General features: G+C 33.8%; 2 protein-coding genes across 3 annotated transcripts in view; both read left to right on the top strand.

Annotated features, from left to right (window-relative positions):
- Positions 1-27,387, top strand: part of LOC131596171 (uncharacterized) — a 34,870-nt gene extending 7,483 nt beyond the window's left edge. The window contains exons 2-4 of one of the 2 annotated variants that reach the window (XM_058868756.1): positions 25,824-25,864; positions 25,972-26,080; positions 26,213-27,387. In XM_058868756.1, coding sequence (XP_058724739.1) covers positions 25,826-25,864; positions 25,972-26,080; positions 26,213-27,216 — 1,152 coding nt within the window. In that variant the 5' untranslated portion in view covers positions 25,824-25,825 and the 3' untranslated portion in view covers positions 27,217-27,387. Of the gene's footprint in view, positions 1-25,746; positions 25,865-25,971; positions 26,081-26,212 lie in introns of those variants that run through there. The other variant, XM_058868755.1, reaches the window with a different exon arrangement.
- Positions 17,648-21,145, top strand: LOC131598405 (uncharacterized). Its single transcript, XM_058871011.1, has 3 exons — positions 17,648-18,532; positions 19,819-20,154; positions 20,480-21,145. Exons 1-3 carry the CDS (start codon positions 17,648-17,650, stop codon positions 21,143-21,145), a joined length of 1,887 nt encoding a protein of 628 aa, XP_058726994.1.
- Positions 27,388-27,846: the final 459 nt, after the last annotated feature.

Genomic DNA, 27,846 nt, shown 5'->3' with positions numbered 1-27,846 from the left:
CTTTTGCAGTTTCTCCTCTCCCACGTCGCTATCGCATTTAATGGTTTGTTTCAGATTCCCAGGTTTCATGGGGCTTTGCGTCACACCATTCCTGGCCGTATCAAACCTATCCGTATCAACGTCTCCGCCGTACGAGCCTTGGTACGAGGCTGAAACAACCTCGTCCGACAAAGAGGTGCTTCGCGATGAATAGTCCTCTACTTCTCCAGAATCCCAAATCGGATCTTCAATAATCAATATGTTGAACCAAACTCCATCAACACAAGCCCTTGTTCTGCTTCTAATTGATTCTAGGTGGTTTGTGTAAATTATAATCTTTATCACATCCAATCTACTGCTCTTTTGCATCAAAATTTGTGGATTCATCATTTTCCCCAAATATGCTAATAAGATACTCATGAATCTATCATTTCTGGCAAAACAGGGCACTCCATACATGGATACATATGCAACTCTGGCACATTCAGCATCGTCTACCTTCCAATCCCTAACAGTTTCGAACCAGAAATTGACCCAGTCGCTCCCTTCTTGGATCAAAGTGTTAAGATCACCTTCGGTGCACTCCTCTAAAAGGCACAGGCTAGGACCCAACGGTGTTGCAGAAATTGTGAATATACCCTCCTCCAACAAGCTATTAGCCACTGCAAAAGCATCTCCTGGTTTCCTTGTAACACCTACTTTGGCTCTGGTAAATCTCAGTTTATCCGCTGCACTGGAGGTAAAGAAAAGCGTTTGATGTGCCTCAACCTTGCCCTCTGGTAACTTCTCCTTTACCCCCTTGATGATATCAGCATATGTTTTTGATGATCCCGCTACCCCCCTGCCTTAGTGACTTTAGGAAATTTATTTTCAACATTTGCAAGTGAAAAGTTCCGATTAGAGGTATTCATCTGTAACACTGATTTATCTGGTTTGTTGTTATTCTGCAGATCTTTCCTTTTAATCCTTGATATGTTAGCACTCAATTTGAATCCATCAAGCCATATGTTGTCCATCTTTGTCTCCAACAACTTCTCATCCGCCACATTGATGAACCTTACAAAACCAAATCTGTGCCCTCGCCAATCCCTTTTAGGTGGAATCACAATCTCATCTATCAATCCCATTTCCTTGAACTCTAAGTACAAATCCCTAGCACACCAATTCTCATTGAAATCTATTATGAAGATAGTCGTAACCTCCTTCCTTGACACCTCTAATTCCTTCCTCAGAATGTCCCAAACAGGCCTTGCTCCGCCATTGACCTTCCTCCCCCTTACTCTGTGCCACACTCCCTCCATTGAAGAACCGGTCGAAAAGAAGATACTCAAAGAAAACCAGCTGTTGGTGGAACTCTCACACACTCATGTGAATAGATTAAATAAATGTTTTAGTTTAAGCGTTTAACATTGCTTGTTGAAAGTATTTTTGGGTAAATATTTTCGGTAATATATCGTATCCACAGGGATTGGTTAATATCACTGCCGTTCTATAGTTGTTTATTTTGAGTTAGGAAAATTGAGTTTGGTTTGTTTTATACTTCTAATATCAAAAGCAAATAATAAAATAAAAGCAAGTAAAGGACTTTGTGTTAACAATTAAAGAAAGATGTTGAGCCTTTAGGGTTCATCAACCTAATCCTATACAATTATTAATTATTCACAATAGAACAATCCTTTGAATCATTATCTTCACTTATCCTCAAATAAGATTCCATGTCTGCAAATCAAATTAGATAACTTTTACCGGTATGAGATTCGATCTCTCCAAATATCAATAACGATAATAGTAATTAAGAACGATAATTATGAAAATCCAATTACAATTCCATCTTTGCAAATTGCAATTGAATCAATATAGTAACCTAGGGCAAAAGTTAAATCCTTTCTTTCGATCAAAGATTCAACGATAATTTAAGAATAAAAACAAGGTTTCTTATTGATAATGAATTCAAATAATTGTTCACAGGAATTAATCAATGGTATTGTATATTCATAGGTTAACTACTACCTTAGACTCAACAAGAGGGATTTAGCTCTCCATAGACATGAAGAACACACAAAGATTAATGGAAGAATTCATCTTCATCAAAGGAATGTCTTCGCTTGATAGAGAATTGGTCTTCTATTGATGATTGTGGCTGCACCTTCAGATTGCTCTCCTAATTTCGCTCTTGCCAAAGTTCTCTAACCACCCCTTTTTCTCTTGGAAGCTAGGGCTTTTAACCAGAATTTTTGGGCTTTTAACGCCGAGACCGCGGCGCGTCAACGGGCTGGCGCGGCGCGCCCCTCAAACAGAGGTATTTTTGCGGCGCAAGGAAGAACTCTCGCGGCGCGACCTTTGCAGAAACCAACTTTTTCCTTTGCCTTTGAGACTTCAAGCTCTCTATCCTCCTCATGTTCTTCTTAAGTTCCAATTCAGCTCAAAACCTGCAACAATAACACCCATAAGTGATTCGATTTGCTTTATACATGAACTAAACTTATTCAGTTCACTTCTTCATAAAAACCTATGGATTCATTACATTTTGCATTGGTTTGGAGACTAAATCACTTCTATTAACACATGAATTTACCATTAATTTACTCCTAACAAACTCTCCCCAACTTAGAGTTTTGTTTGTCCCTAAACAAAGTTACTTACCTCCAGCAAAGTTTACCGACAATCAAGCAACAAGTTTTTTCAAAAAGTTTTTCTCAAGTGGTTCAATCCAGTAACTAAGTCAAATACTCCTCTTCTACCTGCAAACTCAGAACATCCACCTGAAACAAACGTTGAAAGCAAATTACCTCCAGAAGTTCAAAACACTACACAATTGTAATTGAATCAGCACTAAACACTCTCATCAAAAAGTATGATGAATAAAAAAGGGGTTAAACTCTCATCCAAACAATTAAATCAACAAAGATGCATATCATACGTTCACCAAATTGCTCGCATCAAGTCTTGTGGAATCTGAGAATCAGAAGGTCTTTCTATGGTTGTAATGTGGTTTAGATTCAAAGAAAAGAAGATAATCAAGGGTTGTTCCTAATATAGGGAAGCATCCAATTCATAGCTTATTTCCTTTTTCTCTAAAACTCTACTTCCTTTACCTGTCCATCTTTTTTTCATTCATTCGTAGCTTGATTCTTCTTTTTCACTTTTTTTTTTCAACAATCTTTATATTCAAACGTTGTTACTTCTCTCTTTTTTTTTTCAAGCTACGACTTCTTTTATCTTTCACCGATTACCATAAGTACTTACTCTTATTTTGAATGTGACTCTCCCCAACTTGGAGATCAACCTGTATTCAGATTATATGAATGCTCCCCTACTTTCTAAAAAGGTCAAAGAGAAAACACATCACCAAATTTTATGATTGATGGTCCTGAACAAAACTTTTTATTGAGATCAAACCTCACCAGCTATTTTCTTGGTGCATATTATGATACTTACCTTGACCTCAGGCTCAAAGAATGGTTAGCAAAGGATCACACTCTCACAGAAGAAAATAATTTTTACGGTGGAGTCGGCTCAAAGAACTCTCAGATTCAAACAAGTGCCTAAATCACTTTCACAGATTTCCACAAACGATGCAACAACCGGTTTAGCATGATACAAACACGTCAAAATAATTGATGGTCTCCTGCATATAGTAAACAATGGAAAGCTTTCCTCACAATGGTTAAGGCTAAGCCGATCCAATAAAATAGTGTACCATAAAGAACTTCTGACAGTATTTACTAACACCTTAAGTTTCATTGCACACATTAAGAGCTTGAGTTCGAAAATTCATACCTGCCTTGTTACTTATTGAAAAAGAGAGTGAAACTGAAAAATTTTGAACATTCACTTCCTACCACTTTCATACATGTTGCTTCATTGTTCATACTTCGCTTGAGATTCTCGTTTTGTTATGGGACTACTTACTCTAATTGGGAGTACAAAATTAAAAAAAAAACAGAAACTAGAAACTTTGAACAATTCAAAAATAATTAGCTCCACCCCCCAAACTTGAACTAAACATTGACCTCAATGTATCGTAACAAGTCCGAGAGGGTGACTTACAGAGAGTAACGCAATATCAATTGCTGCCTCCTAGCTTTCACCAGACGGGTTCCCTGATTTTTTCCTGAAATAAAAGCTAAACAAAACAAAACATTAGAAGTGTGGGTTACCTCCCACAAAGTGCTTCGTTTAACGTCGCATGGCTCGACGGTTCATGCTTTCAAGGAACTAAAAATTGTGCATGTTGCTCCACTCCCCCGAAGAAATCTTTTAACCGTTTTCCATTAACGGTTCTCCTCTCTTTTGTCAGTGGATTCTCTACCATAATGGCACCGTGGTCGCATATATCTTTTACTATCAGTGGTCCAGACCATTTTGTTGTTGCTTTTCCCGAGAGACATCTTAGTTTTGAGTTGCACAGGAGTACCTCTTGTCCAACTTGGAAGTAGCTCGGAGGTTGATTTTTGTCTTCCTTGGTTGTTCCCTCAGTTGTATCGATTTGGAAGATATCACTCTTGTTCTTAAGATGCTTCTTGGCCTTGAACAGATTAAATTTTACCTCTTCATCTTGCACCCTTATTTTCATGATCCCTTCATCCAGATCAATCATCATTCGAGCGGTTTTCATGAATGGCCTTCCTAGAATCACAGGTACCTCATGATCTTCTTCCATGTCAACAACCACAAAGTCTACCGGGAAAAAGAATTTGTCTACTTTAATTAGCAGATCCTGAATCACTCCATAGGGTGAAGTGATAGACTTGTCGGCCAATTGTAAAGTCATTCTAGTGGGCTTCATCACAATATTCCCTAGCTTCTTGACAATGGATAAAGGGATTAGGTTGATGCTCGACCCCAGATCAATTAACCCATCGCCAGTGAAATTACCTCCAATATTTAATGGTAAGGTTACTCGCCCCGGATCGGATTCCTTTCTTGGAGTAGTTCTTTGGATTATAGCACTACATTGAGCATCAAGCACCACAGTTTCTTCATCTATGCATCCCTTTTTCTTTGTGAGCATTTTCTTCATAAATTTAGCATATTTGGGCATTTGCTCTAATGCTTCGGCAAATGGTATGTTTATATGGAGTTGCTTGAAGATGCTCATAAACCTGTTATATTGCCTGGCATTGTCTGACTTTGACGGAGCGTGGGGGTATGGTAGATGTTGGCTTGGTATCACAGGATCTACCTTCTTTTTCTTAGAACTTTTTCTTTTCTCTGTCATCCCTCTGTCTTTCTTGGTCTCATCTATTTCTCTTTCAGCATCTTTGCTCATGGTGCTCACTATGATTTCATTCTCCTCATCTTCCGCAGCCTGATTATTATCCTCTTTCTCGGTATCATTGATTTCAACTTCTTTCTCAGCACCTTTCTGACTGGTTCTAGTCGTCACTGCTTTACAATGCTCTTTAGGATTATCTTGAGTGTTGGCGGAGAATGTTGCATTTGACTGAGTAGCTGCGATTTGTTTAGCCAGTTTCCCTACTTGAGTTTCCAGATTTTTAATTGCAGCTTCCTGGTTCTTCTGATTTGTCATTGACATTTGCATGAATTGATTCATGGTCTCTTCCAACTTAGATTGTCCTCCTTGTTGTTGTGGCGGCGGTTGATTGTATGGTTGAAAAGTTTGTTGCTGGTACCCTTGATTGTTGGGTCTTTGTTGATACCCTTGGTTGCTATTCCTCGGAGGATAATTCTGTTGATATGGCTGATTTTGGTATTGATTCTGCCTTGGTCCTTGAGTGTTGTTCATGTAGTTTACTTCTTCTTCTAGGACTGGTGGACAGAATCCTGTTTGATGATTGCCCTTGCATAATTCACACTTCGCAACCTGATAAGAATTGGATATCCCGTTCAGCTCCTTAAGTTGTTGTGGTAGTTTGGACATTTGTTGTGTCAAAATTTCCACCTGTGAAGTTAGCAATTTATTCTGGGCAAGTAGAGCATCACTGTTGTTCAGCTCCAACACTCCGGGTTTCTTATCTCTTACCGTTCGATCATGGTTGCCTTGACGATCATTTAGGGCTATTCGCTCTATTATCTGAGTAGCTTCTTCAGGTGTTTTGGACATGAGAGAACCACCAGCTGTGGCGTCCAAAAGTGTCTTGTTTGTGGCTGTGAGACCGTTACGGAACATATGGATTTGATCAACGTCTGTAAAGCCGTGTCCTTTGCACTTTCTCAACATAGCTTTATACCTTTCCCATGCTTCATTTAAAGATTCATTACTACCTTGAGAAAATACTGCTATTGCTGTTTTTGCTTCGAAGAATCGGTTTTGAGAGTAAAACCTTTCCAGAAATTTTTCTTCCAATGTGTTCCAATTAGTCATCACTGCTTCGGGTTGATCCAGATACCAATCTTTTGCCTTAGATAGCAAAGAGTGTGGGAACAACCTCTTAAATAATGCTTCCTCATCAGCTTGAGCGACACCCGTAGTACCTGCTAACTCATAGAATCGAGTAAGATGCGTGTACGGGTCTTCATGGTCCAATCCGGCGAAAGGACTTGCACAAATCAATTGTATGATACCGGTCTTCAGTTCTGTCGGTCGCCCGTTGGCGGCAGTTCTAGCGAACTGAGGATTGAGTCTTGGACTATTAGCGCATGGACCATTAGCAGCCATGTTGACAACAGTAGGTTGTATAAAAACTTCCGGTTCTTCCTCCGTGAATAGTTCGTGAAAGAAGAATCCTTCTTGCGACTCGTCAATGGTTTCAAGTTGTTGTGACGATGTCGCGGTTGCGTTGTCTCTTGCTTTTGCTATGTTTGCTCTTCTTCGTGCTTTGCTATTTAACCTCCTAGCGGTCCTTTCGATCTCGGGATCAAAAAGAAGTTGATCGCTAGAAACTTTGCTGCGCATACACGATCTTCTGCAAAAACTAGCAAACACGTGAAACAACCAAATAGAGAAAATAAAACTTAAAACTCAAAATAAGAACTATTGCAATGCGTGCAATATTGACACCAATCCCCGGCAACGGCGCCAATTTGTTGAAAGTATTTTTGGGTAAATATTTTCGGTAATATATCGTATCCACAGGGATTGGTTAATATCACTGCCGTTCTATAGTTGTTTATTTTGAGTTAGGAAAATTGAGTTTGGTTTGTTTTATACTTCTAATATCAAAAGCAAATAATAAAATAAAAGCAAGTAAAGGACTTTGTGTTAACAATTAAAGAAAGATGTTGAGCCTTTAGGGTTCATCAACCTAATCCTATACAATTATTAATTATTCACAATAGAATAATCCTTTGAATCATTATCTTCACTTATCCTCAAATAAGATTCCATGTCTGCAAATCAAATTAGATAACTTTTACCGGTATGAGATTCGATCTCTCCAAATATCAATAACGATAATAGTAATTAAGAACGATAATTATGAAAATCCAATTACAATTCCATCTCTGCAAATTGCAATTGAATCAATATAGTAACCTAGGGCAAAAGTTAAATCCTTTCTTTCGATCAAAGATTCAACGATAATTTAAGAATAAAAACAAGGTTTCTTATTGATAATGAATTCAAATAATTGTTCACAGGAATTAATCAATGGTATTGTATATTCATAGGTTAACTACTACCTTAGACTCAACAAGAGGGATTTAGCTCTCCATAGACATGAAGAACACACAAAGATTAATGGAAGAATTCATCTTCATCAAAGGAATGTCTTCGCTTGATAGAGAATTGGTCTTCTATTGATGATTGTGGCTGCACCTTCAGATTGCTCTCCTAATTTCGCTCTTGCCAAAGTTCTCTAACCACCCCTTTTTCTCTTGGAAGCTAGGGCTTTTAAACAGAATTTTTGGGCTTTTAACGCCGAGACCGCGGCGCGGCAACGGGCTGGCGCGGCGCGCCCCTCAAACAGAGGTATTTTCGCGGCGCAAGGAAGAACTCTCGCGGCGCGACCTTTGCAGAAACCAACTTTTTCCTTTGCCTTTGAGACTTCAAGCTCTCTATCCTCCTCATGTTCTTCTTAAGTTCCAATTCAGCTCAAAACCTGCAACAATAACACCCACAAGTGATTCGATTTGCTTTATACATGAACTAAACTTATTCAGTTCACTTCTTCATAAAAACCTATGGATTCATCACATTTTGCATTGGTTTGGAGACTAAATCACTTCTATTAACACATGAATTTACCATTAATTTACTCCTAACAATTCTGTTTTTACTTTCTTGTGTTTTTGTGTTTTGACAAAGTTAAATTCATTGTAAAATTTGATGGTAGTTGTTATAGGATATGGATCACCTTTATATACTCTTAATAAACATGTTAACTTTAGGATTGGTTACAGTTAAATAATATTCAACATTTTAATGGAACACGAGTATGGGTATGGGTAGGGGTGGCAAAAACGTGTCGGGGCCCGCCGGGCCGCCCGCGCACCCGCCAACAATTGGCGAGTTGGGTTGGGATTTTAGGCTCGCCGCTCGCAAAAGTCCGCGCCTCCAAAATCCGCCCCTCCAAAACCCGCCGCCCCCGCCAAAGCCCGCCGCTCGCCAAAACCCACTCCTCCTCCAAAGCTCACTCTTTATTTAGTTAATTCTAGTAATTGTAATTTTTGATGGTTTATTTTATACATTTATTTATAAATATATGTAATATTTTTTAGAGTAAATTTGTTTTAAAATTACTTTTATAAAAAATTGTTTTAAAAAATAAGTGAAAAGTTTAATTAAATGGTAAAAAAAAAGCATATTAATCTATTAAAAAATATAAATAAAAATAGGCGGGTAAGTCCGCCGCCCGCCAACCCGCCATCTTGGCGGGGCGGGCATGACTTTGATGCCCATTTTACTTGGCGGGCATGCCCGCCCCGCTCGTTTTTTGGCGGGCATAAGGCGGGGCGGACGGCAGGCGGCCCGTTTTGCCACCCCTAGGTATGGGTATCGGTATTTAGATATCCATAGGACACATAACAGGCTCAAACGTTGGTGCCCACGAGAATATAAGCTTGAGTGCGTAAATTTTTTAAACTACAGATATGGAAACGGATACTATAGTACCCTATTCATACCCTACCAATTGATATTCCTACTAACATCTATATTTGTTATGCCATTATCTTTCTTTTGTTGAAAAAATTAAATCTTTTCAATGTATTTAATATAACGAGATATAAATCACAATTAATATTATTAATAAAATAGATATGATATTAGACTACAACTACCTATCAACAATATAAATGTGTTTGTCTATTATTTATGTAGTTAATAAATATAAAGTTTTTTCGTTGAGTCATAATAGTTAATAATAACTTGAACAATATTTTTGTAAATAGTGCAAAACAAAAATTATCTTTATATCTAAAAATAAATAAATTGTTCATTTAAAAATTTTATATATAGGCACCAATTTATTATCTTTTTTAAAAATTAATACAATTTGTTGGTTAAATAAATTTGACTTTCTTTTATTGCATTTTAAAAACAAATGCGTATACCTTACCTATACCCGTGCGAACGCATGCATGGGTATCCCGCTAGTATTCAAATAATAGAGACATTTTATATTAACATACATTTGGTATAACAATAATTCTGACTTATTTTTCTATTACGAATATTACATGAAAAACAAAAGACAATTGACTTTATATATATATATATATATATATATATATATATATATATATATATATATATATATATATATATATATATATATATTTCCAGAGATGAACTAATAGTAAAATTGTTATTCTTGCTAAAAACAATATTTCATAGATAAATATCGGCAAATGAATAAAAAAATAAATATCCATCTTTAAGCTATTATTTCTGTTTTTATCATTTTCTAAAGTTCGGTTTAATTTGTTATCATTGTGGAACTGCAACCTATAAAGTAGATTTTTAGACTTTGACGTGTTTTAATAAAGACAATAAAAGTATTTGTGAAATGATGATGAAAATGCAAAAAAAATAGTTTTTTATACATATTTTAAAAAATAAATACACTTGTCGACTTTGCAAAATGATGAAATTGGTTGTTTATCCTTCAATGTATTTAATTTATCTTTAATTGTTAGGGGCCTAAAAAGTTATACCGTGGTCTATGATGATATTCTCAAGACTTAAATGGATTTCTTGGACTTAATTGTTTCATATGTGACATATTTTTCTAGAAAAATCATAGTGGTAATTTATATTGAACAAAAAGCAATCATATATCTTAACTAGTAATAAACCCGTGCATACATACGGATCTGTTCGGTTACGCGAAATTGGATACATCATTTATTTTAAATAAAAATATTAAAAAAAATTAATTATTTCGTATATAAAAATATTTAGATCAATAATTAATTTTTTCCCGTATACCATTTTTAGATTAAAAATATTTAATCATAAATATCATTTTTTGTATATAAAAATATTTAGATCAATAATAGATTTTTTTACCGTATGCAGACTTCATTTTTGTTTAGGTATCATTTACAAAAATATTTGGATAAATAGTAAATTTCGTATATAAAAATATTTACATCAATAGTAATCTTTTTTTTCCCGTATACCATTATTGAATAAAAAAATATTTGGGTCATAAATACCATTTTTTTTGTAAATAATAGAATTTTTTTCCTTATACAAATATTATTTTTATTTATATATCATTTACAAAAATATTTAGATCAATATTAAATTTTCGTATATTAAAATATTTAAATCAATAATATTTTTTTTCCGTATACCACTTTTGGATCAAAAATATTTGATCATAAATACCATTTCTCGTATATAAAAATATTTAGGTCAATAATACATTTTTTCCGTATACAGATTTCATTTTTGTTTAGGTATCATTTACAAAAATATTTGGATCAATATTAAATTTTGTATATAAAAATATTTATATCAATAGTAGATTTTTTCCCGTATACCATTTTTAAATAAAAAATATTTGGATCATATATAAATAACATTTTTCGTAAATAATAATACAAATATTATTTTTATTTAGGTATCATTTACAAAAATATTTGGATCAATATTAAATTGTCGTATAAAAAAATATTTAGATCAATAATAGATTTTTTTCCGTATACCATTTTTGGATAAAAAAATATTTGATCATAAATACCATTTTTCGTTTATAAAAATATTTAGACCAATAATAAATTTTTTCCCGTATACAGACCTCATTGTTGTTTATGTTTCATTTAGAAAAATATTTGGATCGAAAAAATTTCGTATATAAAAATATTTAGATCAATAGTAGATTATTTTCCCGTATACGATTTTGAAATAAATATATTTGGATCATAAACACCATTTTTCGTAAATAATAAATGTTTTTCCATATACAAATATTATTTTTGTTTTGGTGTCATTTACAAAAATATTTGAATCAATATCAAATTTTTGTATATAAAAATATTTAGAACGATAATAGATTTTTTGGCCTATTTCATTTTTGAATAAAAAATATATGGATAATAAATAATATTTTTTGTATATAAAAATATTCTGATCAATAATAGATTTTTTCCCTATACAAAATTCTTTTTTGTTTAGGTATCATTTACAAAAATATTTGGATCAATAGTAAATTTCGTATATAAAAATATTTAGATCAATAGTAGATTTCTCCCCGTATAAAATTTTTGACAAAAAATAATTGGATCATAACTACCATTTTTCGTAAATAATAGATTTTTTCCGTATACAAATATTATTTTTATTTAGGTATCATTTATAAAACTATTTGGATCGATATTAAATTTTCGTATATTAAATATTTAGATCAATAATATATTTTTTTCCCGTATACCACTTTTGGATCATAAATACTATTTCTCGTATATAAAAATATTTAGGTCAATAATAGATTTTTTCCCGTATATAGATTTCATTTTTGTTTAGGTATCATTTATAAAAATATTTGGATCAATAGTAAATTTTGTATATAAAAATATTTACATCAATAGTAGATTTCTTTACAGATACCATTTTTGAATAAAAAATATTTGGATCAAAAATAACATTTTTCGTAAATAATAATACAAATATCATTATTATTTATGTATCATTTACAAAAATATTTGGATCAATATTAAATTTTTGTATATTAAAATATTTAGATCAATAATAAATTTTTTCCCGTATACCACTTTGGGATCAAAAATATTTGATCATAAATGTCATTTCTCGTATATAAAAATATTTAGGTCAATAATATATTTTTTTCGTATACAGATTTCATTTTTTTTTAGGTATCATTTACAAAAATATTTGGATCAATATTAAATTTCGTATATAAAAATATTTACATCAATAGTAGATTGTTTCCTGTATACTATTTTTAAATAAAAAATATTTGGATCATAAATAACATTTTTCGTAAATAATAATATAAATATTATTTTTATTTAGGTATCATTTACAAAAGTATTTGGATCAATATTAAATTGTCGTATAAAAATATATTTAGATCAATAATAGATTTTTTTCCGTATACCATTTTTGGATAAAAAATATTTGATCATAAATACCATTTCTCGTTTATAAAAATATTTAAACCAATAATAATTTTTTTTCCGTATACAGACCTCATTTTTGTTTAGGTTTCATTTACAAAAATATTTGGATCAAAAAAAATTTCGTATATAAAAATATTTAGATCAATAGTAGATTATTTTCCCGAATACGATTTTGGAATAAATATATTTGGATCATAAACACCATTTTTCGTAAATAATAAATGTTTTTCCATATACAAATATTATTTTTGTTTTGGTGTCATTTACAAAAATATTTGAATCAATATCAAATTTTCGTATATAAAAATATTTAGAACAATATTAGATTTTTTGGCCTATTCCATTTTTGAATAAATAATATTTGGATCATAAATAATATTTTTCGTATATAAAAATATTTTGATCAATAATTGATTTTTTTTCCCTATACAAACTTCATTTTTGTTTAAGTATCATTTACAAAAATATTTGGATCAATAGTAAATTTCGTATATAAAAATATTTAGATCAATAGTAGATTTCTTCCCGTATAAAATTTTTGAATAAAAAATATTTGGATCATAAATACCATTTTTCGTAAATAATAGATTTTTTGTGTATTCAAATATTATTTTTGTTTAGGTATCATTTATAAAAATATTTGGATCGATATTAAATTTTCGTATATTAAAATATTTAGATCAATAATATATTTTTTCCTGTATATCATTTTTGGATCATAAATACCATTTCTCGTATATAAAAATATTTAGGTCAATAATATACTTTTTTTCGTATACAGATATCATTTTTGTTTAGGTATCATTTACAAAAATATTTGAATCAATAGTAAATTTTGTATATAAAAATATTTACATCAATAGTAGATTTCTTTACGGATACGATTTTTTAATAAAAAAATATTTGGATCATAAATAACATTTTTCTTAAATAATAATACAAATATCATTTTTATTTATGTATCATTTATAAAAATGTTTGGATCAATATTAAATTTTCGTATAAAAAAACATTTAGATCAATAATATATTTTTTCCGTATACTATTTTTGGATCAAAAATATTTGATCATAAATGTCATTTCTCGTATATAAAAATATTTAGGTCAATAATATATTTTTTCCCGTATACAAATTTATTTTTGTTTAGGTATCATTTACAAAAATATTTGGATCAAGAAGGCAGTTGGTTACCAAAAGCTTCGAGTCGTTGCTGATCTCATTGATAGTTGTAGAATTTATGAAGAGAGTAACAATGCTTATCACAAAATTGTTAATGAGAAGAAAGACAAGAACTGTGGCAAGCTTTATGATGCTCCAGCTAGTAAAGGTAGTAAAGGTAAACAGGAAGTGGTTGATGATAAGAGAATTAGTGGTGAAAAGAATGATTTGGCCTTTTATCAATATGCGTCTTTATGAAAAGAATGAGTAAATGACTTATAAGATAGTTATAAAATCAAGGGAAATGCTAATGAGTGCCCCATGGGCACTGGTTAAGAGTTTAAAAAGGTAAGCAATACTTGTATTTAATGTGTTAGAAATGGTAATAAATGACTTTTTAAGGAATAACATAGTTTGTTTTATTGAAATTACTTGTATTCAATGCATTAGAAATTGAAATAAATAATTTATTTAAGGAATATATTTTTTATATGGAATGCTTAAAGAGTGTTCCTGAGGCACTCGTTAGCATGACCCTAAAATCAAAAATCTTCAATTTTGAAATATTATTGGGTTTATAGGGCCACTTTCATAATGAATTCTAGACCCGAGAACATTCATCAATATCCTTTATATTTGAGGCTTTAGAATTTCATTAATATGTGTCTTTGTTAAAAGAAGGAGTACATGACATAAAGGATAATTTTATTATTCAATATCTTGGACTTTTATCAATACGCGTCTGGGTGAAAGAAGGAGTGCATGATTTTTTTTTTTTAAGGCCAATAAAATTTATTAAAAAAAACAAGGCATAAGCAATGACTTAAAGGGCAATTAAAAAATCTAAAATCTAAAATCTAAAGGAGTGCATGACTTAAAGGGCAACTAAAAAATCTAAAATCTTCAATGGTGAAATATTACTGATTTTATAGGGCCACTTTCATGATAAGTTGAAGACCCGTGAACATTATTATATATATATATATATATATATATATATATATATATATATATATATATATATATATATATATATATATATATATATATATATATATATATATATATATATATATATATATATATATATATATATATATATATATATATATATATATATATATATATATATATATATATATATCCTTTATATTTGATGCTTTAGGTTTTCATTAATACATGTCTTTGTGAAAAGAACGAGTACATGACATAGAGGTATTTATAACACCCCTTTTCTAAACCTCATAACAAATATTCACAGAGTAATAACATGCCTAAAATAAAAAGAGCGTCACATGTTGTTTTCACTGCAATAAATATCCAAAACAAACCTACTAAATATGCACTAATCATTTTTAACACAATTTATTTTGTAAATCCAAAACAAAAATATTTTACACAAGAGATTTTGAAATAATTTCTAAAATATTAAATAATTCTTCTTATGTCACAAAAGAGTATTTGCTACAATACTACATTCATCCCTGTCTTCAATAGAACCAAAATAGTATTTTGCTCCATGCTAGTACTTCTTCTTATGTCACATTGAAAAGAGAAAGAAAGGAAGGATAAAATCACTCCAACTTCCCATACTCACTCCAAATGAATAGTATTAAATAATGGCATTCACCCCATTCATGGCAGACAATTATATATGGAGACGACAACAGATCAGCACCGTTTCTTAACCAAGTTACACGTTTGCATTGAACCACCGCTTGAAACAAACCAATTTTAATAATTACATAATACCATCCATTCTGGATTTGTTTCTTTATTCAGAGTTTCAGTAAAAATAATATCATACTGAGATATGTGCACGAGATAGACTTCTTTTTTGAAACTCTGCAGCATAGATAACTATCAGAAATAATGAAAAAAAGTTGAAACACTTGAGTATTGAGATGTATTCAAAACTTATAACACTTCGATTTATGTAATATTTTGAGATAATTTAGTGTAAATAAATGTGTTAGACATATATCTTCAACATGAAGTGTAGGCAGTCATTGAACTCAATTAAAATTAGTTTTTGCACCCAAAATTACTAACCATTTTCGATTATGATTACTGGTCATGCATTCCCATATTTGCATTTCACATAGTTTCATCAATTCGGAACAATGTGTAGCCTAAAAAAAGAAAAGTTGGTGTTGGTTATAAAAAGAAAGGAAGGATAAAAAATATGAGAAAGAAGATCGTGAAACGCGAGGAATGAGAAAGAAATAAAAAAAGAGGATCGTGAACCATGAGGAAAGAGAAAGAAAAATAATCTATCTATTATATATCTACTCCAGCAATGCTATTTGTAACACCAAAAAGGGTACACCTACACCCTATGTACGGACGACACTATTCATGTACGGGCGGTACTATTCGTCCGTACATAAACAGTGTAATATTATATTAATATTTTTTTATTTTTTTTAAATTTTTTTAAATATTAATTTTTTTAAAATAAATTTTTTTTATGTTTTTTAAAAAAATATTTGACAATACCTGCAGATTTACTTCTGGATTTACCTGCATTTGACATTACCTGCAGATTTACCTAAATTCGTAGGTAAATTCGCAAGTAAATCCGCAGGTATTGTCAAATTCGTAGGTAAATCCGCAGGTATTGTCAAATCCGTAGGTAAATCCGCAAGTAAAATTCGCAGGTATTATCAAATATGTAGGTAAATCCGCAGGTTTTGTCAAATATTTTTTAAAAAAACATAAAAAAAAAATTTTAAAAAATATTAATATAATATTCACTGTTCATGTACGGACAGTGAACAGTGTCGTTCGTACATACGGTGTAGGTGTACACTTTGGTGTACAAATAGCATTTTTCATATCTACTCTACTTCTCTATTTTTTATTTTTTACCCTTTAATAAAAGATTGAACAAACTTCCAAAAATACCCTTTCCTTTAAAAAATTTAAACTATACTTTGGACATGTAATTAACAAATTCACCCTTCATTTTATCATCTTTTCTAATTAGATGCACCACTTGTCATCCGTTTATTAATCCAAATTAAAAAGCACTTTTTCCTACCATCAAATTTCAAATTCACCATAACCTGTACCTATTAGGGTTACCAAGCAGACACAAATCTGTAGGACCCACCTCGCCCGACAACGGGTGAAAACCCGAGTTAATCGGGTTTTGGTTCGGGTGTCACTCGATATTTCGGGTGCGGATTTGAGTAGTGTGAAACTCGCACCCGATCCGTTGTCATCCCTATTACCTATTCCAGTACACCTTACATATATCCAATATTTCATTTTTTATGTTCCTATTATTTCAATTAATTTTTTCAGTAAATTTACTTTAGCTTTCACGTAAACATGTAAATATATATGATAAAAATAATTAAAACACATTTTAATTATATGGTACAAATTTTGTGATCAAAATTTTTGTCGTTAATTGAATTAAAATAATTTACAATAGAATATTTATAAAAGAATATTTAATAAAATCCTAAAATTACAAATTGTTGACTTTAAAAGAAATTCAATAAAAAATTATTATCACTTTAAATTAAAATAAATATTAGAAACAAATAGAATAAATTCATGTAAACAATTTGACAAAAAGTTATCTTGACTTATATTAAAACAAAAGTTTGATGAATGAGAAAATTAGAATCACTTAAATTTACTATGTTTACGGGTCACTTTCACCATTATACATTTTTTATTTTAATTAATAAAATATTTATAAATATTTATAATTATTAGTAATATTCGTAAATATTTATAATATTAGATGAAATCCTATAAAAATTCATGCTTTCTTTTCAAATGGAATCCTATAATTATCATAAGACCAATATTCATTTAAGATTATATATTTTAGATGATGCACCATTATTCATCATCTTACCAAATATATTGATTTTTTTTGTATTTAGGATATATATTATCTATTCTATTTGTTTATTATCACTAAAAATACTAATGATGAGAGAGAAAGTTAGAGAGAGATACAGCGTTAGGTGCTAGTTTTTTTTCTGTCTGGGTTTCATGGCTGCACAAAATAGATTCTTTCAAGGAGGGTGGCATCAGGTGAATAGGAAAGGGAAACACTCCTTTTCAAGTAACAAGTGGGACATCATGAAGAATGCGTCTGAAGGAAGCATAGGGGAGGTTACTTCGTTCTTTATAACGGATTTCGATCACAAATGGAGAGCAAGAGACCTGTTTTTTGAATTCAAGGATCTGGGCGTGGTGGATGAAATTGTTATTCCACCTAAGAGGGATTGGAGAGGCGAAAAATACGGTTTTGTGAGGTTTGTCAACGTCGTTAACATCAGGGTGCTGGAGACAAAGCTGAACAATTTGTGGCTTGAAGGGAGAAAACTGAATGCAAATGTGTCAAAGTTCAAAAGGAAGGAGTGGCCTGGAAAAGCTATTACGTATCACCCTTTCACCAGGGGCTCTAAGGATGGAGCAAACGGCGTAGTAAATAAGGGAGATCAGAGAAGGAGTCAGGCAACAGGTGGGGAACAAAACATAGAATATAAGGTGAAGTTCAACTCTTATGCAGATACCCTGAAAAACAACTTTCCGACGATTGCAAAACAAGGGGGAGCCTCAAAATCAGAATCAATTCACAAAGCCCCAGAGGAAGTTAGCTATAAGGAGACCATCAATAAATCGTTTTTCTTTAGGCCTAATGAAGAGGAAAAAGACCGTTACCGTAAGGCATGGGTGGGCGTAGCGAAATATCCAGGCATGGCTTTTGGCGTGAGCGACAGCTTATTGGTTGAAGGTTTCTTCTCCGTCGCGGCAACACCATTGGGTCCGAACCTCTACCTGTTGGAAGAGGACAAAGAAGGGGATCTTGCAACGTTTTTGTCAAAGGATGAGGAGTGGAAGGAGCGTTGGTTCAAGGAGGTGTTGAATGCAGTATAGGGCAAGCAACAAAAGAAAGATTTGGAAATATTGATCCGGGATTTATCGTCCACAGAGATGGAAGATGCCATTCAACAGTTTCTACGGTTTCGAGCTCGGGTTTGAATGAGCAAAAAGTAAACAAAGATATGGACAAGAAAAGAATAAACACATTCTTAGAAGAGAAATAACTTATCAGGAATGTAAATATATTCACTCTTCACAAACATACACTTACCAACCCATTATATTCAACCTACGATACTCATCTATGTCATCACGTATCTCTCACATAAGCGTCCATCTCTGGAGCACAAACGAGATCATCTCACAACTAAGGTTATCTCTAACGCAAAGTCACGAGAACATCCGTATTCTCGCGTCGGCGATCTCTCGCGCGCCGCTCAAACACGAAAGCATTAAGTACAGATACAATCGGTGAATGCTAGCTCTAAATCTATCTCTAGAGTTCAGAACCAACAGATAATCATCCTAGATAAAGATTCAAGAAGTTTATCTCTAAAGCAACTCAAATCTTCAGCACAGAGCAAAAATCCAGAACAATATCAACACAGATTCGTAAAGCAAGTTAAATATAACATTATAATCGGTAAATATACATAAGATTCGAGTAACTATACAAACAAAACCCAACACAAAGAAATACACAGAGAATAGAGAAGATAAACCAAACATCTCGCGGGTTGTCAGCTCCGGTTGATGAGAAATCCACCTCCGATCTTCCAAGTGCATGACCCAGTGTTGTTTTCTAAGCTAATCCTACTCTAAGAATGAAAATGATGGAGTTGGAACCAAAAACTCTCCAAAACCATAACCTAGAAATGTTACAAATGAAGAAATATAAAGAAAATTTCTGCTACGGCCGCTTAGCGGCCAAATCTCGCTTAGCGGGCTACACGTATTCACAAAATATCAAGAACAGTAAACAGGCCTCCGCTTAGCGGCCAGACCCACCGCTTAGCGGCCAAGGAAATTTGGTTCGCCCCTGGAAAGCGCGCTTAGACGCCGCTCAGCGGCGCTCTCTGCACAAAACTTGCTTATTTGATCCAAAATCGCGCAATCGGAGCCGTGCCTTCGACACTTTATTCCTCGAGGCTCCAATAAGCATGAATACCTATAAAAACAAAGGAAAAACTATTAAACGGTATATAAAATATATGAAAACTAAATAATGTGAATATATACACAAAAGTGGGGATTTTATTACAAAAACGGAATGAATAGAATCGATAAGTGCCACAATTATATACTCAAAATAACAACATTTTGGCACTTATCAGGAGGTCAGAAGATGGCAACCAACTGATGTGGAGTGTTACAGATCTGTTTGGGTTTCGATTTACGGTATACCATGCTTTGTTAGAAACAGAAGATTTTGTGAATCACTGCTTTCAGACATTGGGGTGGTGGCAAAAGGCGACTGTATGGAGGGGAAACAAATCAGATTGGATGTTACAAGCTTGTTGATTTTCACAAATCTGTTGGATACCATTAATCGGAAGGTTGCGGTTTCAATAGAGGGTGTTTGGTACGATATTTTGGTAAAGGAAGATGTGACGGTTAAGGTCGGAGACAAGGAAGAGTCGTGGGCCGGATCTGAGTTCTCATTGGAGGAGGTGGGTGATGATGAATCAACGGCGGAGAGAGAACGAGGGCGAAAGAGGTGAAGCGGTTGCGTCTGTTGTTAACGCGCGGCTAGGTGAGGAGGATGGAGGGTTTTCGAGGTGTGTCAGAAAAGCAGGGGATAAATCGGTTGATTTGCAGCTAGCCAAGGAAGATGGAAAAAGCGATTCGGCGGTAGCGGTTAAAGGGGTAAGGAACAGATAGGAGTTCGGTGAGCAGAGCAGAACAGAGAGCATTTCCAATGAAAGTTTCTCTAGGGTTGAGTGCTCTATCAATGGAGCATTAAATGAAAAGGTGATGGTTGAGATTTCTTAAGAGGCAATCACGGATGGCAAAGAGAAGGGAGTTTTTTATCATGAGAATAAGGATGGATCTCCAAATGGGCCCACCGTTATTGGGCCTAAAGTTAATTCTTTGGTGGACCCAGTTAACGCTAAAGACAATTCAGCGGTTAAACCTTTATGGACGGTGGATAACTATGTTTCACCACATGGTGATTTTTTTAATTCAAAGTTAGATGAAAAAGGAGTGGGACCCAGGCAGGAGACAAAAGAGAATATTAAGGTCGTAAAAGAAGGCGCCATGCATGCAGATATTGGGGACAGAGTTGAAAATAAACCCCTGAGCTTCGATGAACAGTGCAAGAAATTGAAAAATTCTAAAAAAGTTCGAAAGCAGTTGCGAGAGATTTTTGACTTAGGTGAACGTGTTGATAACTTTGTCTATCCGGCAGACTTGGTTTTTTTGATGAATTCTGGCAATGAGTCTAGAAATTTGCATGGAGGCTGCTCGGCGGGGAGGTCTATTTCAATCGACTCACTCACCAATTCTGATGTGATGAATTGCATTGCCAGAGTTATTAAAAGAACTTTAGGAAATAATTCTGAGGGTCTGTGGAAATCAATGAATAATTTGGGGATTACAAACTCGTCTGTGTGTTTTGAGAGGTGTCAAAGAGGGGGAGGCTCTCAAGGTGATGGATAAGAGAGGTGTCAAAGAGGGGGAGGCTCTCAAGGTGACTCAAAATAGGTTGATATGATTATTTACCCTCTAAATATTAGAGGAGGTGGTAAGAGAGTGAAGAGGAGAAGAGTTGGTTTCAACATTCAAAAAGGTATGGCGGACATAGCGTTTATCCAAGAAACAAAGTTGGGTGTTTTTCATCACAAATTAGCCGAGGAATTATGGGGTAATGATATGGTGTAGTGGTCTCATATGGAGGCTATTGGTGATTTGGGTGGCATTTTAACAATGTGGAGGAAAGATTTCTTCACTTTGTTATTTAGTTTCCGAGGTGAGGGTTTCTTAGGAGTTTGCGTGGAAAAGGAGAATAAAAGAATGTATTTTGTCAACATTTACGCTTCTTGTGATCACATGGTTAGATTGAATTCTTGGAAGATGTTAGTGGATTTGAAAAGAAGGAGTATGGATGGTTCTTAGTGTGTTGGAGGAGACTACAACATTGTTTCGTCTTTGGAGGAGAGGGTTGGAGTCTCTAAGAAGAATTACAAGAGGGAGATAGAATATTTTCTTGAGTTCATTAGAGAGATGGATTTGGTGGACCCTCCTACTATAGGAGGGAAGTTCTCGTGGTCCAATAATAGTGGTAGTGCGATGAGTGGATTGGATAGATTCCTTTTATCGAATTCTTTTATCGATGATTGGAATGTAGAAGGCCAATCTATAGGCGAAAGAGACGTATCGGATCATGCCCCCATTTGGATCAAAGATAATAAGAGGGAATGGATTCCAAAACCTTTTAGATTCAATAATCTTCGGTTTAATCATGAGGAGTTTTTTGGTTTTGTGGAGGAGGAGTGGGAAAAATTAGAAGTGAAGGGGAGAGGGAATTTTTGTCTTGTGGAGAAGTTAAAAGCTATTAAAAGCAAGATCCGTATTTGGAATAAGGAGGTTTTTGGTTGGATTGATTTTAACATTGAAGTAGCGGGAAAGGAGATGCACTTTTTAGATAACAAGTTTGCTCATTTTGCAGGTAATGTTCCGGAGGAGATAGTTGTTCAAAGGTCTAAGGCAGCCATAGACTTTTGGAACAATCTATATAAGAAGGAAGGTTTACTCCGTTTGAAATCGAGACAATTATGGTTATCCGATGGCGATTGCAACACTCAGTTTTTTCATAATTCCCTTAAAGAGAGAAGAAGGCGAAATGCGTTGTGTTCTCTTACTACTAGTAGCGGTTTGTTGGAGGATGTTGTTGAGGTGAAAAATCATATTCATGACTTCTTTAAGTCTTTCTTCGAAGAAGAGATAGAGGTTAGGCTGAGGCTTGGTGGATTGGGCATGAAGAAGCTTCTTGAGAGTGAGGCTTTAATCTTAGAACGACCGTTCACCGAGGTGGAAGTTAAGGAAGCTATTTGGTCGTGTGATGGTAATAAAAGTGCGGGGCCGGATGGTTTCTCTTTAGAGTTCTATAAGCGGTTTTGGGTAGTGATTCGCGAAGATGTTTTGAATTTGTGCAATGATTTTCATAGTAAATGCTCTCTTGTGAAATCGGTCACATCTTCCTTCCTTGCTTTAATTCCAAAAGTTGTCAATCCTCAAACTTTAGGCGAGTATCGACCCATTTGTTTGGTGGGAAGTGTGTACAAGATTATTTCGAAGATGTTGGCGGCTAGATTGAAAGAGGTTGTAGGTGTTTTGGTTTCTTCCAACCAAACCGCTTTTGTCCTGGATAGAAACATGATGGATGGGGTTCTTTTAGTCAATGAGATTATTGATTGGGCGAAGAGAAAGAAAAGAAGTTGTCTTTTGCTTAAGGTGGACTTCGAAAAGGCTTATGACTCCGTTTCTTGGCAATACCTTAGAGATACAATGGTTATGATGGGGTTCGGAGATAGGTGGATGAGGTGGATGGAAGCTTGCATTTTCAACAATCATATGTCCGTCTTGGTCAATGGAAGCGCAACTAAAGATTTCAAGGTGCATAAAGGTTTAAGACAAGGTGATCCTTTGTCTCCGTTTCTTTTTGCCCTTGCCATGGAAGGTCTTACCACTCTTGTGAAAAGATCGGTAGAATTGGATAAATTTAAACCTTTCAAGTACGGGGATGGAGACTATGTGGATATTCTTCAATTTGCGGATGACACCATTCTCCTTGGGGACGCCACTTGTGATAATATTTGGAATATGAAGGTCTTATTGAGAGGTTTTGAGTTGGTGTCCGGTTTGAAGATCAATTTTACAAAGAGCAACATCTTAGGAGTTAATGTGGGCGATTGGTACTTTAATGCCGCTACGAAGTTTCTCGATTGCAAGAAAGGTGAGATCCCGTTCAAATTTTTAGGCATCATGGTGGGGGAAAATCCTAGAAAAAAGAAGGTTTGGGTGGAAGTTGTTAATAAAATTAAAAGGCGTCTTTCTTCGTGGAAGGGAAGGAACATCTCTATGGGAGGTAGGGTAACTCTTATAAACTCGGTTTTGAACTCAATTCCCATTTTTACCATTTCCTTCTTTAAAGTTCCGGGGAATGTTGCTAAAGAGATTAGAAGGCTTCAAAGTGAGTTCCTTTGGAGTGGTAATTTAGAGAAAAGGAGCATTCATTGGGTGAAGTGGGAAGTTGTGTGTAGATCAAAGGAGAAAGGTGGTTTGGGGGTTAGAGATGTGAGGGAGGTGAATAAGGCTTTACTATTGAAGTGGAAGTGGAGAATTTTAAATGAAGATAATGCTATTTGGAGTAGATTTCTCAAAGTGAGATATGTTAGGCAAAAATTAAAGATTCAAGATTCTAGTGGAGAATTGAACGGGCGTGATGAATCGATTTGGTGGAGGGACTTGTGCAAGAACAAGTTGTTAGATGGTTTGGTAGATGGCGGTTTTTCCGGATGTGTTACTTGTTGTTGCAAGAATGGGAAGGATATTCTTTTTTGGCATAGTTTATGGTTAGGTGATCAACCTCTTCGTCTTCTTTTCCCGGAATTGTATGACTTATCAACCATGAAATGGTGTTCGGTGGCGGATAGTTTGGTTTGGACCGACGGTACTCATTGGTGGAATGTTCTTGCGCTTTTCTCCAATGGTGGTGGCCGCAGTACAGCCGTGGGGGCAGCAGGTACAGCCATGGGGGCGGTGGTGGCCGCCACTACGTGTTGGAACCGGTTTCGTGATCTAGTGGTTGGTTTCATTCCTAGTGAGTTTGAAAGCGATTCTTTTGGTTGGTATCTCAATCCAGATAGGGAGTTTTCGGTAGCGAACATTTCTTGGACGGTTAACATTTCTAAGTCTTTAGCTTGGGATATTCAAGTGCACAATTTGTTGAAAGTCATGTGGAGCCTTAAAATCCCGCCTAAGATTAAGTTGTTTTCATGGAGATTCTTCATAGAGCGTTTACCGTCCAAAGATCTTTTATTGAAAAGAGGAGTAGTAAATGTTTTGAATCCGGATTGTGTGTTTTGTGGCGTTCATAGAAACTACGCATCATCTTTTCTTTCATTGTCGGGGGGCGTTGGAGATTTGGAGTCACATTTTCGTTTGGCTTGGAATTTCAGAGGTTAGTAACATCGAAGATTTTCTTGAATTAGGGGCTTTACAAGTTAAGGTGTCTAATTGTCATCGCAAAATCAAGATCAATGTTGTGTGGTTATCTACGATTTGGTGTCTTTGGATTATGAGGAATGCAATTATTTTCGAGGGGAAGGTGTTTAGTTTTGATGTAATTTGTTCTAATATTATTTTTCTTTCTTGGAGATGGTTATCTAGCGGATATTCTAAGTTTAGATCCAATTACTATGATTGGTTTAAACTTCCTTTATCCGATTCAACCATTCTCTAATCCTTTTTGTGTAAGGGTTGCACCCCTAGTGCGAGCTTTATTAATCAATTGCCTATTAAAAAAAATACTAATTAATCTATTTTTTAACTTCACTAAAATTAAAAATGAATTTTATCAAACAGAATAATACTACATAGTCATTCACACAACTAATTTTTTATCTTACGAGTAACTATCAAATTATTACCATTATTTTCAAATGTCAATTTTTTTCTTTATCACAAGTTTTTTAAAATTATTTAATACGATTGAATTTATATAATAATTGTTTATTTTACTATTATGTGATTCAATATAAATTCACATGTGTATCTAAATACATCATTTGTCAAGTTTACCATTATATTTTGTATAATTATATTTTTTGTTGTAATATTTTGATTTTATAATTTTTCAATGTATTTTTCTAATAAATATGAGTTTTTTATATGTATATCTAAAAAAATTATTTCATTAATATTAAAATAAATTCACCCGTGCGGAAACACGGGTCTCTGACTAGTTAAAATGAAAATTATTGTTTTATCCTAATACCTCTAGAGACAATATCATATTTTGTCTTCATTCCAATAACACTTCCTCAAATATAGTTATTGCACATGCAAGTCCAATTTTCCTCACTCACTCCAAACACACCTACTATGTTTTAAAATCAAATGACTTATGATAAAATAAAATTAGATAATGCCATTCAGCACCGTTTCCTAACCAAGTTACACGTTTGCAAATCTGCATGGCACCACCACCCCTTGAAACAAAGCAATTTTAATAATTAATTACATAATACCATCCATTCACATTATATAAAGGCTGCATGTGTCTTTCTTTTTCATTCCATCCTTTCTTCTATAGAATTTCACAGTCACTGATCCAATATGGAGTTTCATTTCTTTCACTTTATTACCTTTCTCATGGTGACTAACATTTCTTTCATTTCTTCAAATACTTGTTGCCATATTCTATCTCTCTATTTTTGCTTTTAAATAAATGATTGCTGATGTTAATATATTCTGAAATGCAGCTTGTGACAGTGGCAACTAATGCTGCAAGATTACCACCTCAACTTTACTGGAAGTCCGTACTCCCTAACACTCCAATGCCAAAAGCCATCTCTAATCTCCTACCCCCTAGTGAGTATCAAACTCTAAAACTTGTCTATATAATAATATCTGTAAACTCTCTCTACACTTAAATGTATAGACAAAAATTTGCTTTCGCATGTTTAAAATTATTTACTTTTAAGACTTTAATTCCTCTCTTAGGTATAGATGTTGGAGTCAAAAAGAGCTACTCTCATGGAGGTAAAGCTAATGAAAATTCTGAAGGATTAGCTAATGTATTCCAATATCCTCATGCTGCGAGTGAGGTTGAGGTAAATTCCGGAGGATTACCTAATGTATTCCAATATCCTAATGAAGCAAGTGAGGTTGATGTAAAATCCGGAGAATTACCTAATGTATTCCAATACCCTCATGCTGCAAGTGAGATTGATGTAAAATCCGGAGAATTTCCTAATGTTTTCCAATATCCTCATGCTGCAAGTGAGGCTGATGTAAGTTCTAAAGAATTACCTAATGTGTTTAGATACAATCATGCTGCAAATGTGCCTGGTATAAATTTTGGAGAATTACCCAATGGGTTCGGTTACCATCATTCTGCAAGAGAGACTGCTGTAAATTCAGGAGAATTATCTAATGGGTTTGGTTACCATCATGATGCAAGTGAGCCTAGTGTAAATTCCAGAGAATTTTCTAATGTGTTCCAATACCCTCACGCTGCAAATAAGGCTGATGTAAGTTCTAAAAAATTACCTAATGTGTTTAGATACGATCATGCTGCAAATGAGCCTGGTATAAATTCAGGAGAATTATCTAATGGGTTTGGTTACCATCATGATGCAAGTGAGCCTGGTGTAAATTCCAGAGAATTTTCTAATGTGTTCCAATACCCTCACGCTACAAGTAAGGCTGATGTAAGTTCTAAAAAATTACCTAATGTATTTAGATACGATCATGCTGCAAATGAGCCTGGTATAAATTCAGGAGAATTATCTAATGGGTTTGGTTACCATCATGATGCAAGTGAGCCTAGTGTAAATTCCAGAGAATTTTCTAATGTGTTTCAATACCCTCACGCTACAAGTAAGGCTGATGTAAGTTCTAAAAAATTACCTAATGTGTTTAGATACGATCATGCTGCAAATGAGCCTGGTATAAATTTTGGAGAATTATCCAATGGGTTCGGTTACCATCATGCTGCTAAGTAGAACTAGAACCATTTTAGGTGTGTTGTGTTTGCTGTGATGTATTATTACAAGTATGTTATTTGTTTTACTTTGATGTATTTGCTATAATGTATTGCATGTGTGTTAAATAAAGTTGCTCTGATGCTATGTCTCAGTGCAACATAAATAAATAAATGTTGTCTTTATCTATCACCCCACTTGTTCCACCTTAAAAAACTAGCAATGACTTGCAAATTTTTTTTGGAAGAAGAAATACAAATTTTCTACAATATCGACAGAAAATGATCTTAGAAATGCAAGTGATGCTTCGCCCACTCTCCCCACATACGAACAATGTCTTAGCACCTTGGCACCATGTGCCCGTGCACCATTCTCCAAGCCTTCACCGTTTGTTATGATCTTTGGATAAAAGTAAAAAAAATTTACTCTGATGACCACGACTATCTCTAATCTATAATATCAACGACGACCACAACAAATTTCATAGTATCGTTTTTAGTCTCATAATATAGATTTTTGTGTAAATTTCATTAAAAATAATATTGTTTAGATAAAATTAGTAGAATTAAAGTTAGATAAAAATAAATGTGTGTAGTCTAAAAATGATAATAATATTATGAGTGAAGATCCATTTTGATCCCGCACAAAATT

The sequence above is a fragment of the Vicia villosa genome, linkage group LG4, assembly GCF_029867415.1.
Source record: "Vicia villosa cultivar HV-30 ecotype Madison, WI linkage group LG4, Vvil1.0, whole genome shotgun sequence".
Taxonomy (NCBI): Eukaryota; Viridiplantae; Streptophyta; class Magnoliopsida; order Fabales; family Fabaceae; genus Vicia; species Vicia villosa.
Note: the sequence above shows the minus strand (reverse complement) of the source record. Positions and strands in the feature narration are given on the sequence as shown.

Excerpts from the sequence above, each read along its gene's own strand:
- LOC131598405 (XM_058871011.1), top strand. The coding sequence starts at position 17,648 with ATGGCTGCACAAAATAGATTCTTTCAAGGAGGGTGGCATCAGGTGAAT. Across the intron at positions 18,533-19,818 it reads TCAAGGAGGTGTTGAATGCA|GAGGTCAGAAGATGGCAACC; the intron begins GTATAGGGCAAG and ends GGCACTTATCAG. Across the intron at positions 20,155-20,479 it reads CTGAGTTCTCATTGGAGGAG|GCAATCACGGATGGCAAAGA; the intron begins GTGGGTGATGAT and ends ATTTCTTAAGAG.